This window comes from Trichechus manatus, unplaced genomic scaffold, assembly GCF_000243295.1.
Source record: "Trichechus manatus latirostris isolate Lorelei unplaced genomic scaffold, TriManLat1.0 scaffold00010, whole genome shotgun sequence".
NCBI lineage: Eukaryota > Metazoa > Chordata > Mammalia > Sirenia > Trichechidae > Trichechus > Trichechus manatus.
The window spans coordinates 28,509,555-28,521,521 of NW_004443946.1; the positions used below are offsets into that span (position 1 = coordinate 28,509,555).

At 41.2% G+C, this 11,967-nt stretch overlaps 1 protein-coding gene across 1 annotated transcript in view; it reads left to right on the forward strand.

Annotated features, from left to right (window-relative positions):
• The window catches only part of TTLL5 (tubulin tyrosine ligase like 5), a 295,735-nt gene that overhangs the window by 65,368 nt on the left and 218,400 nt on the right, over positions 1-11,967 (forward strand). Inside the window, 2 exon segments of the mRNA XM_023726122.1 lie at positions 3,086-3,177; positions 3,937-4,044. Of these exon segments, the coding sequence (XP_023581890.1) occupies positions 3,086-3,177; positions 3,937-4,044 (200 nt within the window).

Genomic DNA, 11,967 nt, shown 5'->3' on the forward strand with positions numbered 1-11,967 from the left:
TTTGCTTGTCTGTGGACACGATATTTTTCACCTTGTCCAATGGGCAGAGCTAGTTTCTCAGCTGTGGTGCAACAGGGCGGGTCCGTCCGAAGAGGAGGGGCTGGAATGAGTTGTTTGTGGCATGTACTGGGGCTGACAGGTTGAGCTGGTGGTTAGTGCAGGGCAGGTTCCAGTAGGTCATGCCTGTGCTGCTCTGGAGTGCAGTGCTCAGCACACGGTGCAGATAGTCAGGAGGGAGGGGGAGAGGGAGGTTGTGATGTGTGGAGCTAGGTTGGGTATGAGAAAGAAGAGAGAGAGAGAAACAGGAGCAAAAAAAGAAAAAAGTGCTGAGGGAGCTTGCTGTTGTAGTGGAGAGACAAGAAACTGAGAAATGAAAGAAAGCAAAAATAAATAAATAAAAATTAAAAATGCCCCCAGGGAGTCCCACCAGTGTGGCTGCGCAGACCAGGGGAAGTGGCTCCCAAGCTGTGCAGTACAACCTGGCTAGAAGGGGTGGAGATAATACACAGCGTTAGGTATTCAGGAGACCGGAAAAGAAGGTACATAGAAAGAGACAAGAAACTGAGAAATGAAGAAAAATCAAAAGGAAAAAAGAAAGAAAAACAAACAAATGAAAAAAAAAAGAAAAAGAAAAGCCCCCAGGGATCCCACCAGTGTGGCCTTGTGGACCAGGGAAGCAGTTCCCCAGCTGAGTGGCGCTTCACAGCCTGTCAAGAAGAAGTAAAGATGGCACACGGAGTCAGGTGTTCGAGAGAAAGGAGGGAGAGGAGGTGAGAGGCAGGGAGGAAACCAAAAGAGGCCGAAAAAAGTGACACTAACAACAAAGAAATGGCAGTGAGAAAGCCAGCCTGTGTGAGCAGGGCAAATCTGAGAGACATGGAACTGTGCCTCCTGTGCTGCGGTAATAGCCCGCTGGGAAATGCTGGATCGACTCGCTGGGAAGCAGCGAATCGGCCCACCGGGAATCGGCCCTACGGGAACCAATCCCGAGAATTGACCTGCCGGGAAGCCAAGGATCGGCCAGCTGGGAAGTGGCGAAGGTCGAGAAGGGGGAGGCAGCGTTCGGGGTGGGAAAGTGTGTCTTGCTGGTTACCAAGTGCTCTTTCTTCTGCTGGGAGCTCCGTGAATCTGCTTTCCCATACTCCCTGTCTGCAGATCTCCGACAGGAGTCCAAGGTGATGGACCCGTGCCGGGTTAGTTGATAGGGGACCTCCCCTCGTAACTCTCATCACTCTCCGTTCTTTGTCAGTTTCTTATTCCATTCAGTGCTTGACTGAGTTCTTTATCTCTTCATTTGATGCTTAGGGTTCCAGGATTTACGTTTTTCTCTGTTTTACTTAGTTTTTCAGGTCTTTGCTGTGGCGGGGCGGCATGGTGCTTCTGTCTATAGCACCACGTTGGCACTGCCCGCAACTTAGTTTTTTGTTTGAAGATGTAAGGTGTCTGTTGTTGTTGTTGTTGGGTGCCGTCAAGTTGATTTTCAACTCATAGCAACCCCATATGATGGAATAGAACTGTTCCCAAAGAGTTTTCTAGTACTCTTTACAGAAGCAGATTGCCAGATCTTTCTCCTGTGGTGCTGCTGGGTGGGTTTGAACCACCAGACTTTCAGTTAGCATCCGAGTGTTTAACCATTGCACCATCAGGGCCTCTTACAACATATCTAAAGCTCTTTATTTCTGCTGAGAGGAAAAAAAAAAAAAAACCAGAAGGAAATATACCAACATGTTAACAGTGCTTAACAATAGTGGGTGGGCTTATGAGTGAGTGATTTTTATTTTCTTCTCTGTATGTTTTTTCTAAATTTTCTAAAACAAACACATGTATGATTAGGGAAGAAAAAGAAGTTAGGAAAAAATTAAATAAAGAAATGAGGCCATCTCAGAAAAGGATTCAGTGGAAGGGAGTACCAGCCCAGCTGCGTGGAAATGTTCTTTCTGCTCTGTTTTCTTTCATCCCGACAATTTTGCCAGAAAGTGGAAAAATAAAAAAGAAACTCAAACACTTACTTTCTATTCAGACTAAAAATAGGTACCTAGCAAGTCCAAGGAAAGAAAGAAACAAAGGAATCTGGAAGTGATAGAATAGTTGCCGAAGCTGGGTAGGTTTCATTGAGTGTCCTGTGACTGCTGATTGAAGATACATATCCTTCTCTTGGAGCCCTGGTGGCGCCAGTGGTTAATCGTTCAGCTGCTATCCAAAATGTTGACAGTTCGAATCCACCAGCTGCTCCTTGGAAACCCTATGGGGCAGTTCTGCTCTGTCCTGTAGGGTCACTATGAATAGGAATCAACTCAATGGCAACGGATTTACGGGATCCTTCTCTTTGGAAAATGAGTGCAGGTAGAATTGGTGGACATAGGGGGTTATGTAGGGAATGAAGGGGCAGCTGCGAAACACAAGTTGCAGATTGCCAGACTTTTCAGCATTTGTGGGTGTCTGCCTCATTTGCCGTTCTGCTGCTGTAGCAGTGGTGTACTTCATCACATTTACTGTTGCTCTAGTGTGTTCTCCCTTCAGTGATACCTCAGAAGGTATCAGAAAAGGCTTTGTCTACCACCAGAGAGGAGGGAGCTTGCTGCAGATACTAAAGAAGTTCCAGGCTGGGTTAGCTCATTAAAATGCTACACAGGGTTAGCTCATTAGCCATCGAGACTCAACTCTGGGCTGAAAGTGGCATTAGAGATGGTTTTGTGGGCTCATGTGACATTTACCTTGAAGGCTAGGTTTGTACCCCCAAATATTTCAACCTGTTAATTTATTGTAATCCTTTTAAATCTGCTTACATGCTTTCACTTGTTTCTTCCACTCTTTCGTGATGTATAATTGTTTGGTTAAGGGAGAATTTGCCTTCTTCTACCCTGCTCCCCTCAGTAAGGCAGGCAATATGCATTTTCATTTCCACTGAAGAAATTGGCACAAGGGATACATGACAAAAAGGACCAAGAAAAAGTGGGTAGTAGAAGTCAGCTGACTGAATATTTTTCTAAATACGTGAAAGGGCAAGAAGGCTATCTGTAAAGAATGTTGTTTCTAAAGCCAGGCCTGGTCCCATACCTGACCTTGATCCATTAATTTGTTTTAGTTGTGATGATCCTGAAGTGGAGGATTATGGGAACAAATGGAGCATGAGTGCTATGCTTAGGTACCTGAAACAAGAAGGCAGAGATACAACTGGTGAGTACCAGGCCTTTTTTTTTTTTTTTTCACTTCTCGTTTTTGTATACCATCACATTGTCTCTTGCTAGGGGGTCATCTCTCTAACTCTGGTAGGGATGCTGAGATGTTCTGCGTGTTACTTTTCCCTGCTGTTTCCAGGAAACGAAACCAGCTTTCCATGGCCCTGGAGATTCCTTTTCTTGTTTCTCGTTCGAAAGGCATAACTTTTTCCTTTAACCCTTGAAGAGTTTATCCTTCCTGAATGTTGACTTACTAACTAAAGTACTGTCAGCTTTTTATATAACAAATTGTCTGTCTCCATACTGGCTCTAAGTTCAAATTTTTCTAAGCTAATCTCTCTCATTCACGTTGCTGAGCTGGAGAATAGGACAGTGGAGTTTGTGAGTATAGGGCCTGGAACCAAAATGGGCACTACTGCTGAGCCTTGAGCAGAAGGGGAAACATTGTGCCAGAGGAGTCTGTCTCTGTCCACAAAAGACGACGTGATAAGGAAAGAGTAAGAAAGGAAGTCAGGCTTCTTTTCCATTCAGTGTCTGTCTTTTGTCATAGGTCACCGGAGTGCAATCCTGGCCACCTATATTCTTGACTGTGTCTACCTTTTCACAGATATGCCTGCTCCCAAAGCACCCATTCAGAAGACTACTGCTTAGAGACTTTTTTGAATAAGCACACATGCTTTTATAGTTTTATTGTATTCTGAAGTCCCGTCCTTCCGATCCATGTATTTTAGTATTTCTTCTTTTCTTTGTTTTGCAGCGTTGATGGCCCATGTAGAAGATCTGATCATTAAGACTATAATCTCTGCTGAATTAGCTATTGCTACAGCCTGTAAAACCTTTGTTCCTCATCGCAGCAGTTGTTTTGGTAAGAAGGCTCAAAAAGCTGAAGGTGTTTTGTGAAGAGAGTTTCTGGAAAATTGGGATGGGACTCTGGGGTAGAGAAGCTGAGTGATTCTATAGGAGGTATGTGATGGGCTTTCATTTCTTTCTAAGCTCACATAGCAGATAAAGAGCCTACTAAGAGGCCAGTGGTGAGGTTAGTTGGAATTCCCCTGCTTTCTGTGTGGGAAGCAGAGATTGGAACTCAAGTGTGGGTCTCTCTGTCAGAGTGCAATCAGAAAAAGTCTGCAATGGACAGTACAAGAATCCAGCTCTAACAAATATATTCCAGAGCTCTTTGGCAGCCAGACTGGGAACTGTTCCAAAAAGCTCTGGCTGGTACCAGTATGCGCTTTCTCCTGTTTTCTGATGACTCCTCCTTTTTGTTTTAGTCTTCTTTCTGGTGGGTTCCCCCTACCCAGCCCCTCTTCTTTATCCTCTCCCTTCCTACCCTACCTTCAGTTTCCTGAATGTAGAGAGAGGAGTAATAAACAGTTCACAACTACGGGATCAGAAAACCTGTTACCTACTGACCCACCAGCTGTGACTGTAGCAGTGAAGATGACTGCATACGTGTGCTTTCTATGTGGACAAGAACTCTAGTGATTGCTAGTATGCATGTCCATAAGTCACAAGCTTTCAGCAGGTGTTAGGCCTTGCTAGTGAAACACACTAGGGTCATCAGTGGGGAGGATAATTACAGCGTGGGATGGAGTCATACACGCAGTAGGGATAGAAGAGTTATGAGAGGCGGCATAACAGGAAGTAAAGAACGTGGACTTTAGAGCTTGACAGACGTAAGTTTGAAACCCCCTTTCCTCTTACTGGCTTTGCAATTTTCAGCAGGTTACTCTCATTCTCTTGCCCCAACTATAAAATGACAGTAATGAGATGACACCTACCTCCTAAGATTACTGAGAAGATTAAATGAGATGGTGCATGTAAAGCATGTTTTTTTATTATTTTTTGTAATTAGACATTATAATTCTCTATCTCTTTAATAGATGATCATGACAGTCTATACTTGAGGAGCACTAAACAAAGGGAATTTTTGAGATTCTAAACAGAAAATGATAGATAAATCAGGACCTAAAATTAATATAGCATAATAAGAGGTTGTATAACTTCTTTAAAATACAAATCTGTTCATGCCTTCTAAAACCTTTGAATACCTCCTTAGGCTTAAAAATTATAGGACCTTGATATGACCAAGTAAGTATCTGACCCCACCTGACTTTTCTAGAATTCCATTTCCCCTCTTATACCTTATAATTCAGCTATATCACATCATACCACTGAGCACTCCATGCTGTTATGCCTATGTATAAGTTCTGCTGTTCAGCTAGAAAACTCTCCTCTTGTCTACTTGCAACTCGTATTTATCTTCTAAGACACAGGTTAGACATTACGTCCTCCAAGAAGCCTTGCCTAACGAAATGCCCTGCTGTGTCTCCTCCCTCATGCTGTTCCATACTTATTTCATTATATATTTTTTCCTGTCGCATTGTGATATTTTGTTTACGTGTGTACTTCTCCAGTACTCTCTGAGCATGTCTTCTTGAATTTTTAATAGTCACTGTAACCCCCTCCCCGTCTCACTCCATTTCTGCCAGACCCCTTTCCTAGACCTCCCAGGTCCTTTCCTAACCCTTTGCCTTTGCACCTGCTCTGTTCTGTGCCTGAAATACCTTTCTCATGTTACTTTATCTGCCAGATTACTGACATCTTTTAAGACAAAAGTCAAGTATCATTTCTTTGGTGAAGTTTTTCCTAACTCTTCCAGTCTAAGTGAGCCTCCCCCTCCCCCCAGCTCTCTGTTCATAACTCTGCAGTAGCACCTGTATGTTGTCTGGTACCCATTTATGTGTCTTTCTCCCCCACTGGACTGGAAGCTTCTTGAGGACAGCAGCAATGTCTCTGTCATTTCAGCCCCTCCAGTGCATAGCAGCATCTTTAGCTCTTAAAGGATGTTCAGGAAATGTTTGTTGAATGAACTAATAGTACTTGTTTTAATTGCCTTTTGGTGGTGTGAGATTAGGCTTATCAATGGATTTTGCTTGGTAAGGGCCAAATAGCTCTTAGAATTACTGCAAACTGTTTGAGGATGGGGAGAGGGGGTTAGGAACATAACTCCAACTTCAAAAACCCTTTCAGCTTAAAAATCAATAAAAGTTTATTTTCCACCTCTACTTGGCTCTTATGTGAGGGTAATTTTTAGTAGCCCTTGGTGGCGCAGTGATTAAAAAAGCTTGGCTGCTAACCAAAAGGTCAGCAGTTCAAATCCACCAGCCGCTCCTTGGAAACCCTATGGGGCAGTTCTGCTTTGTCCTGTAGGGTCGCTATGAGTCGGAATTGACTCGATGGCAACAGGTTTGTTTTTTTTGTTTTTTTTTTGGTGTAAAAATCTTTGTTCTAGAAATAGTTAATCACAAAAGCTTTTCTGAATGTTTCCTGTTCTATTTCTTTTTATTACCTGGTTGCCTTTTGGAAGCTGAAGAATTTCATGGATCTAATGGCAGTAGAATACTCTGGTGTGAAATAAGCAGTGACTTTCTCTGACTTAGCAAAATACCCCCTAAGTTCAGAGGTCTCCTTCCCCCCTCTCTACTTGTGTTCACTTTTAATAAACCAAGTGCATCTGGAGTTTCTTAAGTTGTTGACTGTCTTCTTGGCTTTTGTGGTTCTAATTCCTCTTCCTGTCAGCCCTGGGATTTTGTGTGCTTCATTAACCTCTCCCCATCAGACATGATTTTGTATACGTGTGTATATCTGTGTGAGCATCTTTGCTTCCCACCCACTCCTATCCTCCCCTGGGGTTTAAGTTACAAGAATAAGCTGTTTTTTTTTTTTCTTTTCTCATTTGTTTTAGAGTAAACAGGAATTGAGAGCTTCCCAGAAGATTTTGGCTTAAACAGAGCCTTGGTGCTTTCAGGGGAAGCCAGTAGTCCAGAGATGGGGTTCACTATATTCTTTCAGTTGTTTCACCCCTTCCGTCTTATGGATCTCCTTTGCCAGGAGCATTCCATTACTATCTATGTCTTTCTGTCCTGTGGTTCTTTCCCGCCCTGCTACCTATAGTGTCCAACTGTGTTTCTAGGTACCATCAATGCCTTAATGTTTTTTAAGTTCTTGCTGTGTACAAGGCATAGTTTACCCTTTCAGCAGTACATTACCACCAAGAGTTTGTTCCTCTCACAATTTTACATGGGTTGATATAAACATATACTTGCATTGTATTATCAGCGTTTAAATGTACCTTCACACACTACCTGAAACTTAGCCATTGCATCGTTTTTCATAGATTACGACATTTGGAAAGTACCTCAGAGAGTAATTAGTCTAGTTGAAGAAATGGAGACCCTGAGAAGTTAAGACCCTTGCCCCAGGTTCTAGAGCTAATGAGTGAAAGAACTCGGATGAGAACTAGCTTTCAGATTTCCGTCTTACAGCCACTTAGCTTGGAGAAAAGGCGCATGATGAGTTTTAACAATCCGGTCATCTTGATCATGGGGCACTTGAATCAGAATATTTGATGCCTCTTCCAACAAAACAGATTTTTGACAATCTAGTTTTTTATTGCCTTCCAAGATTGTAAAAATATATGCTTAAACAGCATGCCAAATACATGCTTAAACAGCAAACCTTTTAAATATGCTTGGGAAATTGGCACTGTGAGGTAACTGGCTATGAGAACAGCTTTTTTGACCAATTGAAGAAACACTGAGCCAAAAACAACAGGATGTTAGTTGTCCTTGAAAGATGTTACTGCTGACAGTGGTTTTATCTATGTGTGAGAAGATGGCTGAAGTGACAGGATATGACCCCTGTTCTTTCTAGCCTGGGCTCATGTGGAGCAGCTGTGGTACCAGTTGTTGAATTGATCAGACTGGCCCTGTTAGATCAGGCACTAGTGACGTCTTTGCTCAGGACAAACAGTTTGCCCATTTCGTTTCTCTCTGTGAAGTGAATGCTGGTTTGGCTGCCTGTTGCTACTGTTCTTGACCAGTTACCTGTGAAGGTAAACTGTTATAGGGAGAGTGTCCATAAATATTTGTTGAAGGAATGAAAGTATGTTCTCCAGTAATATAAACCACTTGGCCAATAAAACAATAACGAAAGTCATCAATCTAGTCACTTTTTGAGATAGTGTCCTTTTCTGGTTTACCCTATGCTCCTGTTAGATGAGAAGGGAAGTTTACTGTAGAAGGAACTTAATGTAGGAAGTACCTACTGTGTGTCAAGCACTTTTCACTGGTTATTTAGTCCTCTCAACAGTTTTATTGGAAATTATTACCCATATTTTGTAGACAAGGGGGAAAAAAAAAGATTCAGAAAGGTTAAATGATTTGCTCTAGGTCATGCAGCTAATAAATGGCATAGCCAAGTGTGGAAGCCAGGTCACTCTGGCTTTCTCCACCCACATAAAGAAAAGTTCTGATGAGGCCAGCCAGTTTTGGTATGCCCTATATCCTGGGTTCTCCCTCTGCTTTCCTGTAACTGGATCTCAGGAAAAATGATATCATCTTTTTTAGCAGATCAGGCCTAAAAAGGACACTCTTTTTGCTCTAGTCAACAGTATCCAGTCCTAGATATTTCTTTTATATCTGCCTTTACATATGATGGCCAGATTGTATGATTTATTGGAATAGTTAACAAATTGACTCTGGGCTTTTTTTTTTAAGCTCATTTTCCCCTGAGATCTTGGTCTACTTTTTTTTTCCCCAAGTTCTCCTTCTGGACCCTAATTAAAGACTTCCTTCTTAGCTTTTCAACTCAAATTCAAAACCAAGGTGAAAAGAATTTCCTTTGTGAGATAACATTTGAGTGACAGTGAGTACTGGCTAATGTCAGCACTTTCCATTGCCTCCCAGACTAAAGCTTCAGCTGGGACTTTATTTCTGTAGAGGGTTAGTGGATTGATTCCAAAATTAGTGGTGTGACATGTTTAGTAATCTCTTAGGCCTTAAATGGATTATTATTTTCTCTTTATCAAAAAAATTTTTTTTTCTCCCTTCCTAGGCTATCTTTTATCAGATTTTTCCTTAATATGTCTTTAATATATAAAATTCTTGATGAGAATTTCTCTTATATTCTTTACGATTGGTGACTTGATGAATATTTCAAGTCTTATTGTCAGGGTTATTTTGGGAGGAGTAGCTGAAAATTATTTTGTCTTAAAAATTGTACAATGTTTTTCATTAAAAAATTTTTTCCTTTTTTTTTAATTTCAGTATTTCTTGATTGCATTCCTACATGCTAGCTATGGTGCAGGCTGCTTGGTACATAACAGTGAATGAAGCATGGTCCCTGCGGGGAGGGCAGACATGAAATAATAAACAACAGTACTGGTAGTAACTCAGGTGTTAAGGGGATACGTGGGAATTACCAACAATGCCTAAGGGAGCCAGGAAAGCCATTTCTAGTGCAGAGAATATGATATGCAAAATACAGTGCCATGACAGGATATGATATTCTTTGAAATGGTCCAGAAGTTCAGTGTGACTCAATGTAGCTTGCACAGAATGGGGGGGAAGGGCAGGCTATGAGGTTATGAAGGTAAACTGGGGCCAGATTGTAAAGGGATGACAAGTTGAAATTCATCCTGCAGATACCAGACAGCTACTGGAGGTTTTTGAGCAGAGGAGCAATAGAATTTTTTTTTTTCTTTAGCTTGTACCATGATGTGACTAAAAGCTTAGGTATGACAGAATTACAACACAGGAAATAATGTATAGTATTACTAGAACTGACTAATTTTAAATCCTCTAGGGGCCAACCTGACATCAGTGTCCATTGCTGGGCCAATTCGTTGCCTGTCTCTATTTGACCGTTAGATTTGTATTTTAGAAAGGTAATTCCGATGGCTGTGTAGAGACTGGACTACAGCATGGAGAGACTCGTGCTAGGGAAAGACTCATGTTAGGGAAATGACTTAGGAGGTAAGAGATATGCATTGATACTAGTATACTTAACATACGATCCAACAGTCCCACTCATAGGTATTTACTCAAGAGGAATGAAACCATGTGTTTACATAAATACCTCTACATAATATTTATAGCAGCTTTACTCTTAATCACCAAAAACTGGAAACCATTCAAATGCCCATCAGCTGTTGACTGGATAGACAAATTGTAGTATATCCATATAATGGAATACTATTCAGCAATACAAAGGAATGAGCTCCTGATACATGCACACACATAGATAAATCTCAAAAGCATAACACTAAGTGGAAGGAGCCAGTCCCAAAAGGCTTTTATTTGACTCTGGAAAAGGCAGAAATCAGATCAGTGGTTGCCTGTGGAGTGAGGATTGACTGCAAAGGGGTACAAGGGAACATAAGTGATGGAATTGTTTTATATCCTGATTGTGGTAGTGGTCATACAGTTATTTACATTTATCAAAACAAACTAAACTATACAGTTTAACTGGGTGAATTTTATTGTATGTAAATACAAACCTCAATAAACCTGTCTTAAAACCAAAAACGATACAACAGCATAGATGAATCTCACAAACATGCTAAATTAAAGAAGCCAGAATCAAAAGAGTATATACTGTATACTTTCATTTAGATGAAATTCTAGAATAGGCAAAACTAATCTATGGTAAAAGAAAGAAGAATGTGGTTATCTCGGGGAGAGGGCAGTATTTACTAGGAAGGAGCACAGGGGTCTTTCTGGGGTGATGGGAATGTTCTCTGTCTTGATAGGAGTGTGGATTACATGAATTATGCAATTATACTAATCAAATTGTACAGGTAAGATCATTCCATTTCACTATATGTAAATTATACCTCAAAAGGGAGTAGAGAAGAGAGAATGGATTAAAGAGAAAGGGGAGAAAGAAATCTGATGATGGGTGTTGGATTTGGGAGGTGGTAAAAAGAGTATTTCTAGCTTTGGAGACTGGTAGATGGAGTACGTTTTTCCAAGAAGAAAAGACGAAACCAAACAAGTTTTGGGGAGAGATAACGAGTATTGGTTTAAGTGTCAGTACCTGTGGGATATTCTAGTGAAGATACCTAGAAGATGATTGGAATTATAATTTTGGTGTCCAGGCGACACTTGACTAAAGATACAGATTTAAATGTCATCGTCATAATATTAATTGCAGCCATGAGAATACATGAGATCACCCAAAATAGAAGTAGAATTGAGAAGGAAAGAGACCTGAGGATACTACCCTGAGCAAACCTGCCATTGAATAGATGGGCAGAAGAGAAGGAATCAAAGAAAGAGAGGAAGAAGGAGGAGAATCAGCAGAGAGCAGTACCCTGGAACTCAAGGGAGGAGAAAGTTTTAATAAGTAAGGGGTGGTCAGCAGTGTCAGATACTTGGGCTTAGTAGTAAGGCAGTCTTCAGTGAGCTTAGTGCAAACAGTTGAGGATTAGAGTGAGGGCCGAAGCAAATTCTTATGGGTTGTTAAAGATTCCCTATTTCTTTAATGCAGCTTCTTGAAAAAGCAGATAATGGTGCTAGTGTAAAGTAGGAGGTGGAGCCAAACTTCTTACCACTCACTAGAATAATTTTCAAATTTGTTGTGGTTTGGCGGGGGGCTGAAGGAAATAATATCTCTTACCAAGAAAAATTGTCTTGGAGAAATGTTATTGGATAAGGTGGTAGCAACAGTCCTCCAAAAATACTTGCTTCTCTGTCATGATACAAGACAACACAGAGGAACAGAGAGAGGAGCAGGGGTCCAGTAATGGCCAGAGCTGGAACAGTATGGCTTATTTGCACCTACTGATGACAGGAACATTGTGTATCATCCAGGATACAGAATTTTTGAAATTCCTAGGTACTGTTGTTGTGCTAAAACATACAACATTAGAAGGTGAGGAAGTTTAATATTCTCAGGACAACCTAGGCCTCTTTTTTGCCTTACCTTTTAAAACCTTTACTGC